Source organism: Chiloscyllium plagiosum, unplaced genomic scaffold, assembly GCF_037043375.1.
Source record: "Chiloscyllium plagiosum isolate Xiang-an unplaced genomic scaffold, Cpla_swu_hap1 HiC_scaffold_47, whole genome shotgun sequence".
NCBI classification, from domain to species: domain Eukaryota; kingdom Metazoa; phylum Chordata; class Chondrichthyes; order Orectolobiformes; family Hemiscylliidae; genus Chiloscyllium; species Chiloscyllium plagiosum.
In genome coordinates, this window is record NW_028270185.1 from 10,389,124 (window position 1) to 10,411,458 (window position 22,335).

At 49.2% G+C, this 22,335-nt stretch overlaps 1 protein-coding gene across 3 annotated transcripts; it reads right to left on the reverse strand.

Moving 5' to 3' along the window:
* Window positions 1–356: 356 nt before the first annotated feature.
* On the reverse strand, window positions 357–18,342 carry egln2 (egl-9 family hypoxia-inducible factor 2). Of its 3 annotated transcripts, none has more exons than XM_043680892.2 (5): window positions 16,865–18,342; window positions 6,697–6,816; window positions 5,196–5,269; window positions 2,448–2,515; window positions 357–975 (listed from the first exon to the last, which is right to left on the reverse strand). In XM_043680892.2, the coding sequence occupies exons 1-5, from the start codon at window positions 18,038–18,040 to the stop codon at window positions 929–931; spliced, it is 1,485 nt and encodes a 494-aa protein (XP_043536827.2). In that variant the 5' UTR covers window positions 18,041–18,342; the 3' UTR covers window positions 357–928. The 3 variants fall into 3 exon arrangements, with proteins under 3 accessions (XP_043536827.2, XP_043536826.2, XP_087840191.1); XM_043680891.2 differs by having other exon boundaries at window positions 5,133–5,269; window positions 16,865–18,340; XM_087984065.1 differs by lacking the exons at window positions 357–975; window positions 2,448–2,515 and adding an exon at window positions 2,552–2,712 and having other exon boundaries at window positions 5,133–5,269.
* Window positions 18,343–22,335: the final 3,993 nt, after the last annotated feature.

Below are 22,335 nucleotides of genomic sequence, written 5' to 3' on the forward strand. Positions count from 1 at the left end.
GTGTTTGAGGGCTCGCTTTCCACAGTCCTGACCCCCAACTGGAATGGGGCAGCCGGGATAGTGGGGGAGCGGGGTGAGAACAAGGAAAGGAGCCTCCCAAGGGTTTCCTCAGCACCATCCCAGGGGCCCGCTCCATCGATAAGATCTTCAGGAAGGAGATGGTCCATTCATTTATCTGAAGTTTGGGGGAGTTGGGAAGGAGAGTTGGGAAGCGGTCTTTGAATAACTAAGGCCAATACTTGAGGGCAGGGTCTAGGAACTGGACACTTTGCCCTTTAACTCCCATCCCCCTCCCCACCCAACAAACCATATCTGGAATAGAAGGTTCAACTTTAAAACAAGGCAATGAGAGCGTGTTATTTGCAAAGGGAAGTTTATCCGTATCAAGGCTGTGTGTCTCTGAATAACAAACAATTTTCTTTGCCAGCATGGGGTAAGATACAGAGTAAAGCTTCCTCTACACTGTCCCCATCAAACACTCCCAGGACAGGGACAGCTCAGGGTTAGATACAGAGTAAAGTCTGTCTCTCTTCTTTTGAACTGAAAGTAAAGCTTTCTGACCCCAAACACACAATGATTGCTGAGGGGCAGAGTAACAAGTCCAACAAACGATTTTTCTCTGTACACTGTCAATGTGCAAGTCCCCATAATGCACAGTGGAGGGTTAAACGCTGCTCCGGTGACCCTTCGCCTGTCGTTTCTTGTCAGTTTGAAGAACTCGGTGGTCCTTAGTGAACCGAACCGCTGTTTCAAGGTGCCCCAGGACGGTGTATGGAGGTGGGGTCAGCTGGGTGGGTTGGTGGGTGTTGGACGGAGAGCCCTTGAGGTGGATGGAGGAGGAGGAGGGTCGATGACTCAACACCAGCTCAGCGCATGCAATCCATCTGCTCGTTGGATGGGGTGGGAGTGGTTCCTGTCTGACTGGACCCTACGTTGTACTGGTCTGGGTGAACTGCAAAGCCTTCTGAGCAGAAGCTGTGAAGAGAGGAGACGTTTAACAGGATCAGAGATTTGGGACAATGCCAGAGGAGGCCACTCAGCCCATCGCCATCAGACTGGCTCTCTCCTGCCAAGTATCCCGCGCACTCCCAGCCTCTGCCTTCTCCCTGGTTAGAGACAGGAAATAAAGCCTGCGAATACTGGAATTCAAAGGCAGGAGGCTGGAAGAACACAGCAGGCCAGGCAGGAGGAGAGGTTGACATTTCGGGTGTAACCCATCCTCGGGACAGGGCTTACTACATTCTTCCAGACTCCTGCCTCTCCATTCCGCCTTCTCCCGGCACAGGCTTCCCGTTCAGAACGAGCCCCTGACAATAAATTCCAGATCCCAACCACTCGCTGCGTGGGCTCTCCCCTCATCGTTTTCAGTGCTTCTCGCGCGACCAAGTTTCGATCTGCGCCCTCTGGTGTTCAACTCTTTCACGACGAGGGAATACTTCCTTCTCTCTTCACTGTGCCCAGACACCCCCACCCCGTGATTCTGCCCACCCCTGCCCTATCTCCTCTCTCAACAGCCTTTCCTCTGGAGGAACAGAGTCCCTCAATCACCACTGCTCCATCAGAGTAAATGAGGAGGAACTACACCCTCCAGCAGAAAACAGACTTAAAATAATTCACAAACAAATCAGAGGAGATTTTATTTAAAGGGAAACAATGTTGTCACAATCTGCCACTCACTGCCTGATAGATTGTCAGAAATCACACGACACCAGGTTATAGTCTGACAGGTTTATTTGAAATCACAAGCTTTCGGAGCGCTGCTCCTTCTTTACCTGAAGCTTGTTATTTCAAACAAACCTGTTGGATTATAACCTGGTGTCGTGTGACCTTTGATGTTGTCCACCCAGGTCCAACACTGGCACCTCCACATCATGAAAGATTGTGGTAACTTAAGGGAATTATATAAAAATTGCAGGGTAAAGCTTGAACAGTGTGTGCAGGACAGAGCGGGACTAAGTTCAGACCTCTTGTGAGGAGCTACCATGGGAAAAGAAGGGGCTGAATGGCCTCCCCTTCATGCAATACGTTTCTGCATCACTGGTGATGTAACAAGCAGAAGCCCCCGGATCTTTCACATCTGCACTGTCCCCAGTCTGAGTGGGGATAGAATCCCAGATGGAGGATGGGTGAAGGGGGATCAGGATGCTCTTTGGAGGGCTGGTGCAGACTTGATGGGCCAAATGGCCTCTTTCTGCAGTGTAGGGATTCTAATTCGATGGATTCTCTCGTTAACCAGCTCTTCCTCTGCTAGAGGGAGCTTCTCCTTGCTTGCTCTTTCGATTCCTTGCATGGTTTCGGTCACAGCTCCCAAACCTCCCACCCACACTTCCTGCCTGGTCCACACTCTTAGCTCAGGGCTGTAGAGCTCAGAATCCTACACCTTTGAGGCACTCAGGCCTCGACAAACTATTCAAAAGGCTGACAGGGAGTGTATGAGAAGTCCATACCTTTCCTAAATCGCTCTTTGGCTGCGATGCGTTCCTTTCCATCAAAATACCAGACAGTAATGGCGTACCTGAGGGGGAGAGAGAGAGAGGGGGGGGGGGGGGGGGGGGGAAGACGTGGTCAGGACAGCCATCTATCTAACGCAGCACCCTCTTGTCCAGTTTGGTTAACCCTGTTCTCCTCAGCGGTGCCAAGGGAAAATGCTGGATGTAAAAACAACGCGGCTGTTGAAATAGATTTTTCTAAGTAACAACGCCTCACGGTGTCCTGGCCAATGGGGGTTGGAGGGAAAGGAGTAGGTTAGCTCATTGTTTACACAGCTAGTACACTTGACGCCAACAGCATGGGTTCAATGGCCAAGTGGTATTATCGCGGCACTATTAATCCTGAGACCTGGATAACGTACTGGGTTTGAATCCTGCCTTGGCTGATGTTCTATGACTCTAATGGACTTTGTGTGGTATGACCTGTCTGTACAACACGCAAAACACAACCTGTCATTATACCTCGGTAAATGACAGAATAATAATTGAAATCAAATAAATAAATGCCCCTCTCTGGGTTCCAGATTTCCCAGTGAAGGGTAACCTCTCCGTCTCTATGTCCCTCGGGAATCTTACACATTTCAATAAACCCATCCCCTCATTCTTCTCAACTTCCAGGGGAAAGAGTTCAGAGTTTACTCTGTCCCTCACCAGTCGGTGAAGCCCATCACCCAAATCCAGTTTGGTGATGTGGACTAACTCAGGAAATGAGGCAGAGTTCTACTGTCAGTGTAGGGGGGAGGGCTGGAATAGAGGAGCGCGGGGTGGGGGTAAAAGGGAAAGCCTGATAAAGGGGACCCAGGTTCCAGACTGAGAAACAATACAATCACACACTGCAGTCGGATTCAAACCCCTTCAGCAGGAGATGACTGTGTCCATCCCCCAGGACCCCAGTGGGAAGTGCCTGGAGATTATATTTAGCTGGAAGCTGGGATTGGAGGTCTCTACTCACATCCCCAGCCACAGGAAAAGCCAGTCCCTGCCTTGGGCGAGCCTCTTTAAAGGGGCATACACTGGGAGGTTACTGACGCAGGGATTGAGGGATTCTTCAGAGATGAACGCAAGTGCAAATAGGACAATGCCACTGTCGGTGTAGGGAAAGGATCCAGAGGCAAAAGGAACCTTCCCATTCGGTGTAGTCAGTGCTCTGATTGTGAGGAAAAAAAAACACAGCTCATTCCAAAGCAACATCCTTGTATCGCAACAAGCTTACAATGGACTGCTTCATTTTGGTGAGTTCTAGAACTTAGTTAAATAATATTCCTCAACATTATGAATTCCCCACCAGTACTGTACCCCAGTGTTATACAGAGACAGACCTGTCCCCACCCAGTACTGTACCCCAGTGTTATACAGAGACAGACCAGTCCCCACCCAGTACTGTACCCCAGTGTTATACAGAGACAGCATTGTACCCCAGTGTTATACAGACAGACCTGTCCCCACCAGCACTGTACCCGTGTTGTACAGTGACAGACCTATCCCCACTAGTCCCATACCCTAATGTTATACAGTGACATACCTGTCCCCACCAGTACTGTATCCCAGTGTTATAGAGACAGACCTGTCCCCACCAGTATTGTACCCCAGTGTTATACAGCGACATACCTGTCCCCACCAGTACTGTATCCCAGTGTTATAGAGACAGACCTGTCCCCACCAGTATTGTACCCCAGTGTTATACAGCGACATACCTGTCCCCACCAGTACTGTACCTCAGTGTTATACAGAGACAGACCAGTCCCCCCAGTACTGTACCCGTGTTATACAGTGACAGACCTGTCCCCACCAGTACTGTACCCCAGTGTTATACAATGACAGACCTGTCCCCACCAGTACTGTACCCCAGTGTTATACAGAGACAGCATTGTACCCCAGTGTTATACAGACAGACCTGTCCCCACCAGCACTGTACCCGTGTTGTACAGTGACAGACCTATCCCCACTAGGCCCATACCCTAATGTTATACAGTGACATACCTGTCCCCACCAGTACTGTATCCCAGTGTTATAGAGACAGACCTATCCCCACCAGTCCCATACCCCAGTGTTATATACTGACAGACCTTGCCCACCAGTACTGTACCCCAGTGTTATAGAGACAGACCTGTCCCCACCAGTATTGTACCCCAGTGTTATACAGCGACATACCTGTCCCCACCAGTACTGTACCCCAGTGTTATACACTGACAGACCTGTCCCCACCAGTACTGTACCCCAGTGTTATACACTGACAGACCCATCCCCACCAGTACTGTACCCCAGTGTTATACACTGACAGACCTGTCCCCACCAGTACTGTACCCCAGTGTTATACACTGACAGACCTGTCCCCACCAGTACTGTACCCCAGTGTTATACACTGACAGACCTGTCCCCACCAGTACTGTACCCCAGTGTTATACACTGACAGACCTGTCCCCACCAGTACTGTACCCCAGTGTTATACACTGACAGACCTGTCCCCACCAGTACTGTACCCCAGTGTTATACACTGACAGACCTGTCCCCACCAGTACTGTTCCACAGTGTTATACACTGACAGACCTGTCTTTGTTAATGTATAATGGCCTCTTCACCCAAACCCACTCGTCGCTGCCTCCTACTGGCACTGTCCAAAATTACTTTCTTGCTCCTCATTACCTGGTAGCAAAAGCAGGCTTTACTTCATGTGGGTTCCTACGGTCAGACCAGAAAATTAATAACCTGTCAAATAAAGGCTCAATGTTCGCAACCTCCGAGCGGTTTTCCGGAAATATCTGTAGCAAGCCACCATGGACCTAGGGAAAGAAAGCGGGACAGGCATGAATAAGGGAATCTTGGCAGCTCACTATGGGATACGTCACCAGACGTGCACACTGCATCACTTCCTGTCAGAGAGACACAGTAAGCCACGTGCTGCCCTCACACATCCCCCGCTGTGATGGGGGACAGCCCACAGTGCCTCAATGGAAACAGCACACTCAGTTCCAAATCACAAGGTGCCAGGTTCAAGCCCCTCAGCAGACACTCAATCTGAACCACCACACTCCTTCTGGTTACACCCAGATTACTGTGATGGAGGGAGTTCAACATCAACCCTGCTCCCTCTACTCTTAAAATAAAAGTAAAGCTCTCTCTGCACTGACCCCATCAAACAATGCTAAGGACAGGTACAACATTGGGTTGGATACTGAGTAAAACTCTCTCTACTCTTTTAGACTGTCCCCCATCAAACTCTTCCAGGACAGGGACAGCAAGGGTTAGATATAGGGTAAAACTCCCTCTACACTGTCCCCCAAACACTCCCAGGACAGGGACAGCACGGGGTTAGATACAGAGTAAAGCTCCATCTACACTGTCCCCCCATCAAACACTCCCAGGACAGGGACAGCACGGGGTTAGATACAGAGTAAAGCTCCCTCTACACTGTCCCCCCATCAAACACTCCCAGGACAGGGACAGCACGGGGTTAGATACAGAGTAAAGCTCCATCTACACTGTCCCCCATCAAACACTCCCAGGACAGGAACAGCACGGGGTTAGATACAGAGTAAAGCTCTCTCTACATTGTCCCCCATCAAACACACCCAGGACAGGGATAGACACAGTGTCCCGCACACTCCTTTGATGTTGGCTCCTTACCACCTGGGAACAGAGGTTAGAAAGGTTTAGTATTTTTATTTCCTCTTTCACAACATCCCAGTTAAGTGCCCCTGAAGTGGAGTCACTGTTGCAATATGGAAAACACAGCAATCAATTTGTTTGATTGGCACCCCATCCATTACCATCAATATCCATTCCTTCCCCCACCGACGCTCAGTAGCAGCAGTGTGTACCATGAGCAGGATACACAGCAGAAATTCATCCAAAGATCCTCAGACAGCACCTTCCAAACACATGAGCATGACCATCCAGAAGGACAAGGGCAGCGGATACATGGGAACACCACCCCCTGCAAGTTCCCCTCCACCCACCACCCACTGAAGGAAATATATCGCCGTTCCTTCAGTGTCGCTGGGTCAGAATCCTAGAATTCCCTCCCTTAGGGCATTGTGGGTCAACCCACAGCCAAACGGACTGCAGCGGTTCAAGGCGGCAGCTCACCCCCACCTTCTCAAGGGGGCAATTAGGGACGGGCAATATGTGCTGGCCCAGCCAGTGGCACCCACATCCCGTAAACAAATAAGAAGGATAGAACGGGCAGGATGAAAACAGCAAGACTTACGTTGATATCCCAGTCCCTGTTCAGATAATAAATACACGTGACACATCGCCCATCACCATTCGGGTTGTCAATGTGTCGGACGTACCCAGTTCCGTGCCCGGGGTAGCAAGCCACCATCGCCTACAGAGAGAGAGAGAAAAAACAGCCAGGTTAATAGAGATAACAATGGGACTGCAGTGAAGCAACAACCGAGGGACTGTCCTGCAGCAGCCTTCACTCAGGCAGGGAGCCTCACAACAACAATGGAGCATTCTCTCATTCGGTTTATCTTCCCGTGTTCAGCTGAGCCAGGGTCACTCAAAATGTAACCACATTGCGAACTCTGCGAGTCACCCTTATACTGAATAAACCCTGACTCTGTGCAGTTACACAGTGAGTGACCCTTACCCTGCTGAATAAACCCTGTCTCTGTACAGTTACACAGTGAGTGACCCTTACCCTGCTGAATAAACCCTCTGTACAGTTACACAGTGAGTGACCCTTACCCTGCTGAATAAACCCTCTGTACAGTTACACAGTGAGTGACCCTTACCCTGCTGAATTAAGCCCGACTCTGTACAGTTACACAGTGAGTCATCCTTATCCTGCTGAATAGACACCGACTGTATAATTTATACAGAAAAACACTCAGATCTTGACAATCCTGACTTTCTTGTTAATCTTGTTTGAGTCATTGGACAACCCCCCTTTTGGTCTCTCCTTTACACTTACAATATTGTTTTTATTTTTTGTAAAATTATTCTGGAGCTTATATCTGCAGTAGATGATTAGGAAGATCCCTGAATGTGTCAATTGCTCTACTTGGCTCAGAGGGTAATGTATTCTCCTTTGAATCAGAGATCGAGGATTTCAAAACCGCTACAAAGGGATCAATGTTTTACTCTGGAAGACAGTGACATGAGCGTTTTATTTCAGTCAGCCACACACTCCATATAACCCACACCTAAAAAAAAAATCACAGCAGCTTTATCAAACACAACGTGACAGCAAGCCACAGGAGACATTAGGGCTGCCGACCTACAGAGGCAGGTACCAAAGGAGCGACTTGATAGGAGAGCTAGTGGCAGACAGGAAGTCCAGAGTTTGGTGTCTCGGCAACCGGAGGGACAGCTGCCAACAGCAGAATGAGTAAAAACTGGGGACCCTTGAGAGGCCAGAATTCTCAAGAGTACGAGATCTCAGAGAAAGAGACAAGATGGGGGCATCTGAAAAGGAAGGTTTGACTGGGAGCTACTGTAGCTCAGTGAACTTTACAAATTAAAGTCCAAAAGTGTCCTATTAAGGATTAGCAACCAGCTGAATAACTCACATCACTGGCCATTAAAAACCAATATGGTCCCCAAATCACACCAGATACTGTCTGGCATCCCAGTACCAACTGGCATCCCAGTACCAACTGTCCATCGACCAATGAACTAGTTTCTTTTTAATCAGTTTACACCCATATCCATTTGACCACAATCCAATGGTGTTCTTCCTTCCCTTATTAATTCAGGATGTTGCCAGGGTTGGAGGATTTGAGCTATAGGGAAAGGCTGAACAAGCTGGGGCTGTTTTCCCTGGAGCATCGGAGGCTGAGGGGTGACTTTATAGAGGTTTATCAAATCATGAGGGGCATGGATAGGATAAATAGGCAAAGTCATTTCCCTGGGGTCAGGGAGTCCAGAACTAGAGGGCATAGGTTTAGGTTGAGGGGGGAAAGATTTAAGGGGTCTTAAGGGACAACATTTTCACACAGAAGGTGGTACGTGTATGGAATGAGCTTCCAGAGAAAGTGGTGGAAGCTGGTACAATTACAACATTTAAGAGGCATTTGGATGGGTATATGAACAGGAAGGGTTTGGAGGGATATGGGCCAGGTGATGGCAGGTGGGACTAGATTGGATTGGGATTTCTGGTCGGCATGGACGTGCTGGACCAAAGGGTCTTTTTCCATGGTGTACATCTCTATGACTCTATGAGGATATTGCTGGCCAATCCAGCATTTAATCCCCATCCCTAATTGCCCAGAGGGCAGTTAAGAGTCAACCATGTTGCTGTGGGTCTAGAGTCATATGTAGGCCAGACTGGGTAAGGATGGCAGATTCTTTCCCTAAAGGACATTAGTGAATCAGATGGGTTTTTCCTAACAATTGATCATCAGACTCTTAATTCCATCTACCATAGTGGGATTTGAACCCAGAACATTACCTGGGTCTCTGGATTAACAGTCCAGTGATCATACCACTAAGCCATTGATTAGATTCCCTACAGTATGGAAACAGGCCATTTAGCCCAACAAGTCCACACCGACCCTCCGAAGAGTAACCCACTCAGACCCATTCCCCGACCCTATTATTTACCCCTGACTAATGCACCTCTTTGCCTTTCCTTTGTATCTTCTATCTTTGAGCAAGGGTCATTTGGACCCCATTTCAACAGCATAGAATTTCCAACGTGTCAACCAGAGAATGGCGTAGTCCGTGGCCCACTGTCACAACAGTCAATACCAAAAGGGACAAAAATGCTGCAACAGATGTGTTCACCTGTTCTCTCTCACACACAGCACATAGTTACCATGGTAACTGGCAGTCTTTCCCCGGCTCCACTCCTCCCAAACAGCACCAGGGGTAAAGATTTATAAAAGAAAAATAAAAATGCGAAAAGATGAAGCAGTAAGGTCCATAGTTTGGGGAAAAGATGGGGATGCGGACGGGATTGGGTTAAGGCCTGCAGCAGATCAGAGTCATGGTGCGGCCTACGATTTCCTCACTGTCATTTCAGCCTTCCTGCAATTAGCTTGAGCCTTGCTGCCTCACAGACCTGTCGCAAAAGGGGCAGTGAGTAAAGCAGCAGCTTGTTTCTGCAACACATCTCAAAGTCTCTCCAGCAACCCACTGTTAATTTCCACACTGGACCCATTTGTATGTAGGCTGACTGGGGCCAGCCATTTTGTGAACAGCAGGATTCCAAAGACAATTCTGTACGAGATATCACTGCTTAGACTTCTTTTGACAGCACAGGTCAGGGGATGGAATGTTGGCTTGGACATGAGAATTCTCCTTCAAATCAGCTCGGGAATTTGTTCCTTAGTCCAGAGGGAAAAGATGGGATTTTAGTTGGTGTCTCATTGAAGGACAGCCACACAGAAAGTACTGCAGAATTGGGCCATTCGGCCTAACTAGTCGAAGCTGGTGTTAGCACTCCACAGGAGCTTCCTCCCACCTCTCATTTTGTGTCGCAAGGGCAGGAGGGACAGAAATTACTGACCAAATAGACTACCCACATTGTGGTTAGTTTACCAGAGGCTGCTCTCTCATTGCAAGAACAGTTTTGTCACAAAGACCAGTGAGACACAGTGTTCTCTTTGTGAATTCATTTTGGATACAGAGTCATACTGCATGGAAACAGACCCTTCGGCCCAACCAGTCCATGCTGACCATAATCTGAAACTAAACTAGTCCCACCTCCCTGCTCCTGGCCCATATCACCTTTCCATCCGCTCATCCAAAAAGAACTCGGATTGATACCCAAATGGCAAGTTTACTCTCAGGCCCCAGGGACCCGGGTTTGATTCCAGCCTCGGGCGACTGTGTGTGTGGAGTTTGCACATTCTTCCCTTGTCCATGTGGGTTTCCTCCGGGTGCTCCGGTTTCCTCCCACAGTCCAAAGATGTGGAGGGGAGGGTGCAAGGCCGTGCTAAATTGCTCTGCAGTGTCCACGGATGTGCAGGCTAGGTGGGTTAGCCATGGGGAAATGTGGGGTTACAGGGATGGAGTAGAGGGTGGGTCTGGGTGGGATGCTCTTTGGAGGCTTGGTAAGGGCATGATGAAACAAATGACCTCCTTCCACTACGTAGGGACTCTATGAATCAGCTGATATAGATAGCACAGAAGGAGGCCATTGGACCTGTCCTGTCACTTTCTCTGTGGTTCTAAAATGCATTCAGACGTGAACATGCACTCAAACACATCTTGCCCATATGCATCCCTCAAGTAAATCCTTTCGCCAAAGGCTTGGGACACAGAAAAGCAGATTATTGGGTCATTACCCCATTGTTGGTTTTGGGAGCCTGCTGTGCACAAAATGGCTGCCACACTGCCTGCGCTGCACAATGTCAGTGCTCAGCATTGGAAGTTGTCGATTGGCTGCAGAGCAGTTTGGAATGTCGTGGAGGCCAGCACAGAATCAGGAGTTTGTTACCTCGGTGAACACGTCAAATTTAATCAAAGCCAGAAGAACTGCAGATGCTGAAAATCAGAAACAAAAACAGAAATTGCTGGAAAAGCTCAGCCGGTCTGCCAGCATCTGCCATTGTGCATCATGTTTTCCATTGCCTGGGAGTCAGCACCATTAGGATGGGAGATGTAAACACAACGCAAACTCACGCCCCACCCCCACAGAAACAAATACGAACTAAGTTAGTGCGGCATTCAGTTCTGGTTGGCCTGTTATAGGAAGGATATGATTATACAGGAGAGGGTTCAGATTTACCAGTACGTTGCCAGGTAACCAGACTATTTGAGTCGTTTGGATAGGCTGGGGCTAATTTTCCCTGGAACGTCGGAGGCTGAGGGGTGACCTTATAGAGGTTTATAAAATCATGAGGGACATGGATAGGGTGAATAGCCAAGGCCTTTTCCCTGGGGTGGGGGATTTCAAGACTAGTGGACATATTCTTAAGATAAGAGGAGAAAGATTTTAAAAAGACATGAGGGGCAATTTGTTTTTTTTTTTTAAAAAACACAGAGTGGTTTGTGTGAAATATATTTCCAAAGGAAGTGAACAAGTTTTACTGGCACATGCACTCAAGTGAGTACAATAAAAAGTTCAGTCACCACATTACAGCACCACCTTAGGTACAAAGATACCTAGATACTGATACTCAAGATCAACAAAATAAATTACAGAAGTAAAGAAGCAAATAACCCAAATTTAAAGGTTATAGGAATAAATTAGGAAAATAAAATAATAAACATGGTGGATGCAGGTAACGCTACAACATTTAAAAGACAAACGTACATGGAGAGGAAAGGTTTGGAGGGATATGGGGCCAGGAGCAGGCAGGTGGGACTAGTTTAGTTTCGGATTATGGTCGGCATGGACCGGTTGGGCCGAAGGGTCTGTTTCCATGCAGTGTGACTCTGTATCCAAAATGAATTCACAAAGAGAACCCTGTGTCTCACTGGTCTTTGTGACAAACTTGTTCTTACAATGACAGAGCGGCCTCTGGTAAGACTTTTTACGCAATCCAAATATTACGAGATTCGAAAGGCTGTATACAGAAATAAACAAACCAACCGTCGCTTCCCACGGGCTGCACAACAACGGGGAGAAAAAAACCCCCACAAACACTTCACACCTTCTGGGAGTGTTACTGACCTGACCAAACACTCAGCCACCACACAATAGGCAAAATATAAATTCATCACACCAGGAACTGGGTGGTGCAGGGATATGAACACTGACCTTTTACCTGCGGGAGCTGCGTTCAAATCTGAATTCAAAAACAGAAACATGCTGGAAATGCTCAGCAGGTCAGGAAGCATCTGGAGAGATGAAAGGTTATTGCCTTGACACAGTAACTCGCGTCTTCCTGACTGGGGTCTCTTTATCCTCACCGTGAGTCTTATGTAACTACAGCCTCAGAAACTTTAAACGAGAAGCCAGAATCGCAACATGGCAGGCATGCTGTCTGACAGAACCAATTAGACAGGAAGTCAGATATTTGCTCCTCTACAGTAGTGGGAGATAACTGTGGAGTGGGAATATCACTGGACTCAGAAACCACAGGCTCAAGCTTATGTTTGGGAGCAGGGGAGGCTTCTTATTAATTAACCTGAATTCAAATTCCATCAGCATTAGCATTACAGTATCACAGTGTTATACAGAGACAGACCTATCCCCAACCAGTACTGTACCCCACTGAGGTGGCAAGATGGTTCAGTGGTTAGCATCTGCTGCCTCACAGCACCAGGGACCCCGGTTTGATTCCAGCTTCGGGTGACTGCGTGGAGTTTGCACATTCTCCCCGTGTCTGGGTGGGTTCCCTCCGGGTGCTCCGGTTTCCTCCCACAGTCCAAAGATGTGCAGGTCAGGGTGGATTGATCACGCTTAATTGTCCAGTAGTATCCAGGGATGTACAGGCTAGATGGGTTAGCCATGAGAAATGCAGGGTTACAGGGATAGGGAAAGGCAGGTGGAATACTGTTCGGAGGGTCAGTGTGGACTCGATGGGCCGAGTGGCCTGATTCTACACTGTAGAAGTTCTCCAATTCTGTGAAGGATCTGATCAGATTATGACAGGGTGGTGATGAGGGCACCGATAGAAAAATAACGTCCTCCAAAAGGGCATTTTAATGTTGGCAGGCACCCACTCAATGACTGTGCTGATGTAATAACCTCAAGGACAAATCAAATCGAGGCCTTCGAGCTTATGATGGCGCTGGGCGGATTGTGAATGCCGCCATTTTGAAGAAGAGAATGGCACTGCCCCGCACATTGTAGCCCACCTCATTACAACAACCAAAAATAATTAATTGGTCATTACCACAGCACTGTTTGTGGGATCTTGCTGTGTAACAAGGAAAACTGACAGACGTGTTTCTGAGATGACAACAATGGCCACGCTTGGAAAAGTAGCTCGTTGTGACGTCCGGTCACCATGAAAGGAGCTAAATAAATGCACATCTCGTTACCAAGTTCAAAATGGCCCGCATTGTTCATTTTGCTCTCTATCATAACAAAGAGGTGCAGTGTCTAATTCCTAATCTCAAAAAGGAACTTAGTCTGAAGCCGGTAATCCTTCCTGTTTGAGGAGTCACTGTGCTAGAATCGCAGCAGGAGATGGGTAAAAAAATTCTCTCCCTCGCCCCCACCATTTCCCTCAGAGCACACCGACTATCACTCATGACACTAAAGAGGGCAGTATGAAGTGAACATGGTGGATCCAATACAGTTTGAAGATGTCACATCAATCTAATGTCCCATCTGCCCTCTTACAGGGCATTAACAGGTGGTATGGGCTTAATTTCAAAGAGGTGGTGGTTTTCCCAGGTGTAAGAGTGTGGGGCTGGAAAAACACAGCAGGTCAGGCAGCATCTGAGGAGCAGGAGAATCGACGTTTCGGACATAAGCCCTTCATCAGTTCCTAACTCCCAGTCCTGCCATGTCTTTACTATTCTCCCAGACGTCCCCCTCACCGATGAAGAACGCTTAGTCTTTTAACATCATTCCTGATGAAGGGCGCCTGCCCGATACGTCGATTTTCCTGCTCCTCGGATGCTGCCTGACCTGCTGTGCTTTTCCAGCACCACTCTAACCTGGACTCTGATCTCCAGCATCTGCAGTCCTCACTTTCTCCTAGTTTTCCCAGGTGATTCCAGGGTCAGCAATTCTAATCAGTAACCTGTCTTCCAACCACATCATGAAATACAAAATGACCTGGTCATGAGCACACTGCAGATCGAGAGAGCTGGCTGCCATATTGCCTACATACCAACAACAACTGTGCTTCAAAGCTGGCTCCAAAAGAGATTCAGAATGGCTGGGGGTTGAGATGCTACACAAATGCACATTGTTTCATTCTTTTTCAGTTGATAATCAATTGCAATATCTTACCATCCTTCAAGCCCCCACCCAGCGTGCTTTCCTTTTTGGGGGGTGTGAGCTATTTTACCATGAGAGGGAATGTTCCCCTTAAACGTGAAGAACAACGGGGAGTTTCTTTACCCCCATCACACACATCTGGGAGAGCTTCCCACTGTGACTCTTTTTTTTTGTTTTTTGACTACAACCAGTAAAACACTGCAGCCAGTTGAGTATTTACAGTAAAGTCCATTGAGGCTAATTCAAACCCCACATTCCAAATGATTTGCAGGTTGGGTGAATTGGCCATGCTAAACTGCTCATAGTGTTAGGTGCATTAGTCATGGATAAATGTAGGGAAATGCATCTGGGTGGGTTACGGACTTGTTGGGCCGAAGGGCCCGTTTCCGTGTGCGAGAGAGAGAGATGGTGTGTGTATAGTATCAGGAAGACAGGGAAGGGACTAAATCAGAGGGGAAAATAAAGCACTGTATCCCTTACTGTGCATCGAGAGTGAGGGTTTTATTAGCAGCTCCCAGGCAATCAAGAATAAATCCCACCCCTGCCCTTTACTGAGAGATAGGGATAGAGATGTACAGCACGGAAACAGACCCTTCGGTCTAACTCATCCATGCCGATCAGATATCCTAACCTAATCCAGTCCCATTTGCCTCTAAACCTATCCCAGATACCTTTTAAATGCTGTAATTGTACCAGCCTCCACCACTTCCTCTGGCAGCTCATTCCATACACGTACCACCCTCTGTGTGAAAATGTTGTCCCTTAAGACCCCTTAAATCTTTCCCCCCTCAATCTAAACCTATGCCCTCTAGTTCTGGACTCCCCCACCCCAGGGAAAAGACTGTCTGTTTATCCTATCCATGCCCCTCATGATTTTATAAACCTCTATAAAGGTCACCCTTCAGCCTCCGACACTCCAGGGAAAACAGCTCCTGTCTATTCAGCCTCTCCCTGTAGCTCAAACCCTCCAACCCTGGCCACCCTTGCAAATCTTTCCTGAACCCTTTCAAGTTGAACAACATCCTTCCTACAGGAAATTAACCTGAGGATAAGGCTATTTCTATCAATTATGGGCTAAAGGCAGCTTAATCGGATTTACACAGCACCTCGTAATAAACTGGTGATGAATCTTTCCCATCATAATGGCAAAAGCTTCAGGCCATACATAAATGTACATGTGCACAGGGCCTTCTTGTGGCACAGTGGTAGTGACCCTACCCCTGGCCAGAAAGACCTGGGTTCAAGTCCCACCTGCTCATGAGGTGTACAATAACATCCCTGAACAGGTTGAATAGAAAAATCAATAAGTATGCACATGCACAAATCAGGAGCAGGGCCCTGTTCCCCTTCCTATTTACTAGGCCTCAACCCCACTTTCCCACCCACTCCCCATATCCCATCCAATCCCCTGGAGTATCCAGAAATTTAATCACCTCAGTCATAAATGTTTACATAATCACTGAACAAACAAACCTCCCCTGGATCCAAAATGGCCGACTCCTTGTCCTGAGACTGTCAGCTGGTCTAGTCTCCCACGCTTACTTTGTTTGAAGGGGTGGGGGTTAAAACAGACTGGCAGCATTTAGCCTATCAAAACCTGTCAGCGTTTTACACACGTTGCAAAAAAATGCCATGGGTTGGGGGTGGGGCACGAACCGTTCTGAACAACCAGTTTGCCACAAGCCCCTGACCCGCCCTCTCCCTGTAGCTCTGTTCATTCTTTTACTTTCAGATCATTTGAAAGTGACTGTCTACAACTGTAACTTCAGTGAGTGTGGGCCCTTACACAGATGTACATACAGGTCGCTTTGCTGTAACGTACATTTTGTCAACGTGAATTCTTTGTAACACCATTGACAAATAGGGGACGCTGTTTCTAAAGCGCATACTTTTAAAACGCCTGTTGGCTATAGCGCGATTGCATCGCCAAAACTTTAAACGTGATTGAGAGAGTCATAGAGAAGTACAGCACAGAAACAGACCCTTTGGTCCAACTCGTCCATGCCCACCACATATCCTAACCTAATCTAGTCCCATTTGTCAGCATTTGGTTCATATCCTTCTACACCCTTCCTATTCATATACCCATCCAGATGCCTTTTAAATGTTGTAATTATACCAGCCACCACCCCTCCCACGGGCAGCTCAATCCATACATGCATCACTGTCTGTCCGGAAAATGTTGCCCCTTAGGTCCCTTTTAAATCTTTCCCCTCTCGCCTTAAACCCATGCCCTCTAGTTCTGGACTCCCCTACCCCAGGGAAAAGATCTTGTCTATTTACCCTATCCATGTCCCTCATGATTTTATAAACCTCTATTAAGGTCACCCCTCAGCCTCAGTGATTTGTATCGCGTGATGTTTGCGTAGTGCAGGGTCATATGAGAACGCAACCACCATCTAATAGCAGAACTACCTATATGTAAATATACACACACGGACAAGAGATTCGATGGTATGGCTCAAATCATCTTCCTTCCCACTTGCTTACGATGTAACGCTAACTTAATAACAGAGTGTGAATTACTGACAGGTAAAACACAATGCAATTGGAGCTTGCAAACAAACAATGACTCCCTTACCTTAGTCCTCCCATTGATCATGTATGCCCCCAGCCTGCCAGTGCTATAGATGATCAGCTCATCGATCCTGGCCATCAAGAGGCCAATGTTGGCACAGGATTGTTCCTTGCCATCCACCCAGGCAATCTTGTCTCCTCGGATGCTCCTGGTGGGCACACTGAGGGGGCTGACCACCTTCCCGTCCATCAGGATCCCATTCCGGTGTAGGCTCAGCACTTCCATGAGGACCTTATTCCCCAGTCCCTCCCCGAGAAAATTGTCCTTGACACAGATGCCATAGCAATTCATGCAGGGCACAATGTAGTTGTTGACCAAGTCCTGCATCTGCAATCTCAGGTGCGTGTCCTGCGCTGCCCTGCCCATCGCATTAGCGTCCTGGCACCCCAAGGGCGCCACGTTTTCATCCTCCTCTTTCTTCCACTTGGCATCCTTGCCAGGGCCAGGATCCTCGCTGTGGCCGTTCACCAGGCTCAGGCCGCTGGGACTGTCCAGGTTTTCCAGTCTTTTCCGCTTGGGGCACAGCTGGGCATCGCTCCCATCCACTTGAAGGCCCCCGCCACTCCCTCCCTGCCACAGGCAAGAGGCTGGCATCAGACACGGGCTCTCCAAGGCTCTCCTTCTGCAGTTGCTGCTCGCCACCTCCTGGCCGGCAGAAAGGGTACTGAGGACAGGATCGATGGTCAGCAGGAGGTCCCGAGAATGGCGGGGCGGTTGGTGGGGCAGCTTCCTTGCACTCTCGCTATGCACAGTGCCCACAGACCCCATAACCGTTCGAGAGCTAGTGGGTGCTGAAACTAGTTGGCAGTCCCCAGATGCTGTAGACATTCGGGTGCCAGTGGATACTGTAACCATGTGGGTGCCAGGGGATACTGTAACCATGTGGGTGCCAGGGGATACTGTAACCATGTGGGTGCCAGGGGATACTGTATCCAGCGGAGAGGATACATTGTCTCCGCCCGCTTCCGCTCCCATGCCCGTGCCCCTGAGGTGGGTAGCCGGTTGCAGGAGTTGGCAGGGGGGCCTGCCAGCCGCCGCGGGCTGGCTGGGGAAGCCCTGCAGCCCCATGGGCAGAGCGGCCGGGGCTGGCGGCTCGGCGGGGCAGGGGGCAGAGCTCAGAGCCGAGAGCCTCAGGGAGTCGGGCGGGGGCGGGGGCTGGGGCTGGGGCGGCTCTGCCATCTCAGCTCACGTCCCGGGGCCATGGCTTGGCAGAGCCCGGCACCGGGCTCACGGGCATCTCATCCTCACCAGGCCGGGACTCACCCACCCACACACCCTCTGCCTCTGGATTACCGCCGCCGCTTCTCTCTCTCTCTCTCCTCTTTCGCGCTCTCTCTCCTCGGAAACAGTCTCCTCGGCGAATTGCAATCGACCACCACCTCCCCGGCGCTGCATTTAACGAGTTGCATGTGTCCGGGGCTGCATTGCCCGCAGGAAGGGTCCCTGCCCGAGCCCCGAACCCCGCCACCTCTTCTCCATCAGCCCTTGTGTCAATTACACGTGCACAACCTCCCCACGTGACCCAGTAAACAGACATGAAACAGACTGGGGGTGGGGGCTGGCAGTACCAGCCTACACCCAGTAGGGGGCAGCAGTGAGTGGGGGTGGGTAGCAGGAGTCTTAAAAGTTGTTCCTCTAAGGCACAGAGACCCCTTCCCTCCCCCCTCCAACCAAGAGTCTTAAAGCTGTCTCCCCCTTGGAATACACTCATTTGGATCTCATGCCCCCAACCCACACTCCCCTCCCTTTCCAAACCATGCCAAAGTGTCTACTGCACCCTCCCTCACACGTCACCTCCCCCTCTGCTTCCCCCACCTCCCCCTTCTCCCCCTCTGCTTATCCCACCTCCCCCTCCCTGCTTCCCCCACCTCCCCCTCCCTGCTTCCCCCACCTCCCATCCCCCACCCTGCTTCTCCCCCCCCCCCCCCGCTTCCCCCACCACCCACCTCCCCCTCCCTGCTTCCCCCACCTCCCCCTCACCCTCTCTGCTTCCCCAGCTCCCCCCCTCCCCCTCCCTGCTTCCCCAGCTCCCCCCTTCCCCTCTCTGCTTCCCACACCTCCCCCTCCCTGCTTCCCTCCTCCCCCACCCCACATGAACAGGAATCACTGCCTACCAGAGGGACTCTGCCCAGACAAGGAATAGCACCCAGGTGAACAGCCAACAGTACCCACAAGGGACTGGCACAATTTAAAGACAGATGGCTGATTTCAGCTGGGACAGCGTCAGCAAGTTTTCTTTTGGACAGGCCCATAGTGAGATCATCACGGTATCTTACCAAACCCACCTCATTAACCAAAACAAAAACTGCAGAGGCCGGAAGTCGAAAGCAAAAGCAGAAATTGCTGGAAAATCTCAGCAGGACCGACAGCATGTGTGGAATCACAGAACGCTTATGGTGTGGAAGCAGGCCATTTGGCCCATTGAGCCCACGCTGCCCCTCCAATGTCCATCCCACCCAGTGCCGATGACAGAAAGGTAAGCTTCTGAGAAATTCACTTGCACCAGTTGCCTTTGAGTTGGGGTAAGCATTTCTGACATCATACCATTATTTGGGAATCTTGGATCGTTCAGTCTCACCATCCAAGACTGGGTCCAGGATGTGGAAAGAATGTGTTATGTTTTCCAGGCAAATGACATTGGGACAGGTGGAAAGCAACAAGTAATTCCCCTGGCAGCTTGTGGACCCACAGCTTTTTCAGTTATTCGGGCCTAACTGAGGCACTGGATACTTAAACCTTTCAAGAGTTGACAGATTTAGTTAAGGAATATTATGACCCCAAGCATCCTCTCATTCCGAGGTGCTATTGGTTTTACTCAGCATTTTGAGATCCAGGGGAGTCCATATCAGGAGTTGACTAGTTTAATATGACTGGCAGAGGCATATGACATTGGTTTAATCCTTAATGAGATTAAATCCTTAATGATGTGGAAACAGGCCCTTTGGCCCAACAAGTCCATACCGACCCTCCGAAGAGAAACCCACCCAGACCCTTTTCCCTACATTTACTCGTGACTAATGCACCTAACATTATGGGCAATTTAGCGTGGCCAATTCCCCTGACCTGCACACCTTTTGGAATGTGGGAGGAAACCAGAGCAAACCTGCACAGACACGGGGAGAATGTGCCAACTCCACACAGACAGTCACCTGAGGCTAGAATTGAACCTGGGTCCCTATCACTGTGAGGCAGCAGTGCTAACCATTGAGCCACCGTGCCGCCCAAATAAGATGCTGAGAGACAGTTTGTGATATAACCATGCAAAAGTGCCTACCAGCTGAAACCCAACTGGACTTGAACCAGGCACTACACCTAGCTTTGTCGTTGGAAAATGCAGTAAGTGGAGCGTATGAGTTGAGGGTATTCCGATGGAAGTGGGCACCCTCGCCAATCTGACTGAGCTTGGGCGAAGGCAATTGCACAGCCTCACTCAGGACATTATCCTGGACAGAGGGACTCTAGCTCAGCTCACAACTAAACCCCAAAACAAACCCAAACAGTTCAAATTCCCTGCAGGGTGCGGGTGGGCAGTTGCTGCCGGTGTGTGGACTCAAGACAGCAAAAGAGTCCAACTAGACCTCAACTGAGTAAGAGAGCTCGCAGGCTGGAGAGTGCACACCCTGGAAAGCCCACCTACATCTGGTCTGGAACAGTTAGATTGCTTAGCAACATCCAAATCTGAACCAATCGAAATAAACCTCTGATGAAATGGTGACCCGGTTCTAATGGAGGACGATACCAGTGTGGCTATATCAGTGATTGCAGAACCAGTCTTTAACAAAATTCGCTCCGGACTCCAACCTTTTAGTTTGCACAAGACCTCGGTCAGACTGAGAGCCTATACCCAGGAACCTTTACAGATTAAAAGGTACAACTTCGGTTCTGGTCTCTTATGAGAAACAGCTGGTTCAGTTCCCACTGATTGTAGTAAAAGGTTTGGGCCCGAGCTCGATGGGGTGAAATTGGTTGAGAAAGATTCACTTTGACTGGCTCAACCTTTTTCGATTAGAGAGTGGCTGCCTGATTGACGTCCTAATTAAATACCGGAAGGTTCTTCAGGAAGGTCTAGGGTCTATCAAAGGAGCTGGCATGTTGACCAGGAAGTAATTCCACGATTCTGCAAGGCCTGCTCAGTGCCACCTGCCTTACAGGGAAAAGGAGAGGCAGAAATCAGGAGGCTGGAAAGGGAGGGAACCATTAAAACCAGTCCAGTTTGTGGAATGGGCAGCTCCGGGCATACTGATCGTGAAGCCCGATGGGGCGGTTCATCTTTGTGGGGATTTTAAACAAATGGTAAATCCCGTTTCTCACTGCTGGATACATACCCAATCCCTCACCCAGCGGATTTATGCATAAAGATGGTGCTGGGGGGGGGGGGGTGCTGTCCTTCACAAAGCAGGACGTGAGCCATGTGACCCTGCAATTGTGGTTAGATGAGGATTCCGAGAAATATGGTACAATTAATCCCCATCAGGGTTTGCACTAATATTGGAGATGGCCATTTGGAGTATTGTCCACCTGTGCAATTTTTCAGTGGATGACAAGGAACATTTTACATCTACCCCAATTGCCATTTATATAGATGACATGCTAACAACAGGGAAGATGAATAAGGAGCACTTAGAGAACTTGAACATAGTCCTTAGACATTTCTCCCAGGCGTACGCCTTAGAAGGGAAAAGTGTGTGTTCCAGGCACCCCAAGTGACCTACATGGGCTACAGAGTCAACCAGACTGGGTGACACCTGTTGGAAGATAAAGTGAGGGTGATCAAACCTGGCCCAGCTTCCATGTCTGTACCAGAGCTTGGGTCTTTCCTTGTGCTAGTGACTTATTATGGAAAGTTCATACTTGGCCTCCATCCTGGCACCTTGGAATTGACCCCTAAGAAAGGGTCAGCCTTGGAAATGGTCACATAGCTGAGCCATAGCCTTTTACGGAAGTGAAGAAACAGCTACCATCCTTGAAGGTGTTGGCACACCATGACCCCAAGCGAGACTCCAAGGATTTCAGTGAGTCCCTCTCTCACTGCACACCCCAGGTCATCTCCTCTGCCATCCAGCATCTGCAGTCCTCACTTTCTCCCCCAAGCGAGATCTGGCAAGATGATGCCTCCCTGCAAGGCATTGGGCTAGTATTATCTCAAAGGCGGCCCAGTGGAGAGGAACACCCAAAAGTGTATGCATCCAGCACTTTGGGTAACGCAGAGCGTAAATATGCCCAGATAGAGAAGGAAGGTTTGGGGTCATACTTGGAATCAGGAAGTCCCACCAATAGCTTTACGGATGTAAATTTGAAATGACAATGGACTACAAACTTCTTCAAGGCAGGCATCCTTGCAAGAGGATTCGCAGTAGGGTTAAAATCAACGAGGTAAAAACAATGACTGCAGATGCTGGAAACCAGATTCTGGATTAGTGGTGCTGGGAGAGCACAGCAGTTCAGGCAGCATCCAAGGAGCAGCGAAATCGACG

Bases quoted from the DNA above. Each gene is read 5' to 3' on its own strand.
- egln2 (XM_043680891.2), bottom strand. From the start codon at position 18,040: ATGGCAGAGCCGCCCCAGCCCCAGCCCCCGCCCCCGCCCGACTCCCTG. The intron at 5,270-6,696 runs GTAAGTCTTGCT...TTCTTTCCCTAG, and splicing joins ACAGGGACTGGGATATCAAC to GTCCATGGTGGCTTGCTACA. The intron at 2,516-5,132 runs GTAATGAGGAGC...TCTCCCCCTCAG, and splicing joins AAGCCTGCTTTTGCTACCAG to GTACGCCATTACTGTCTGGT.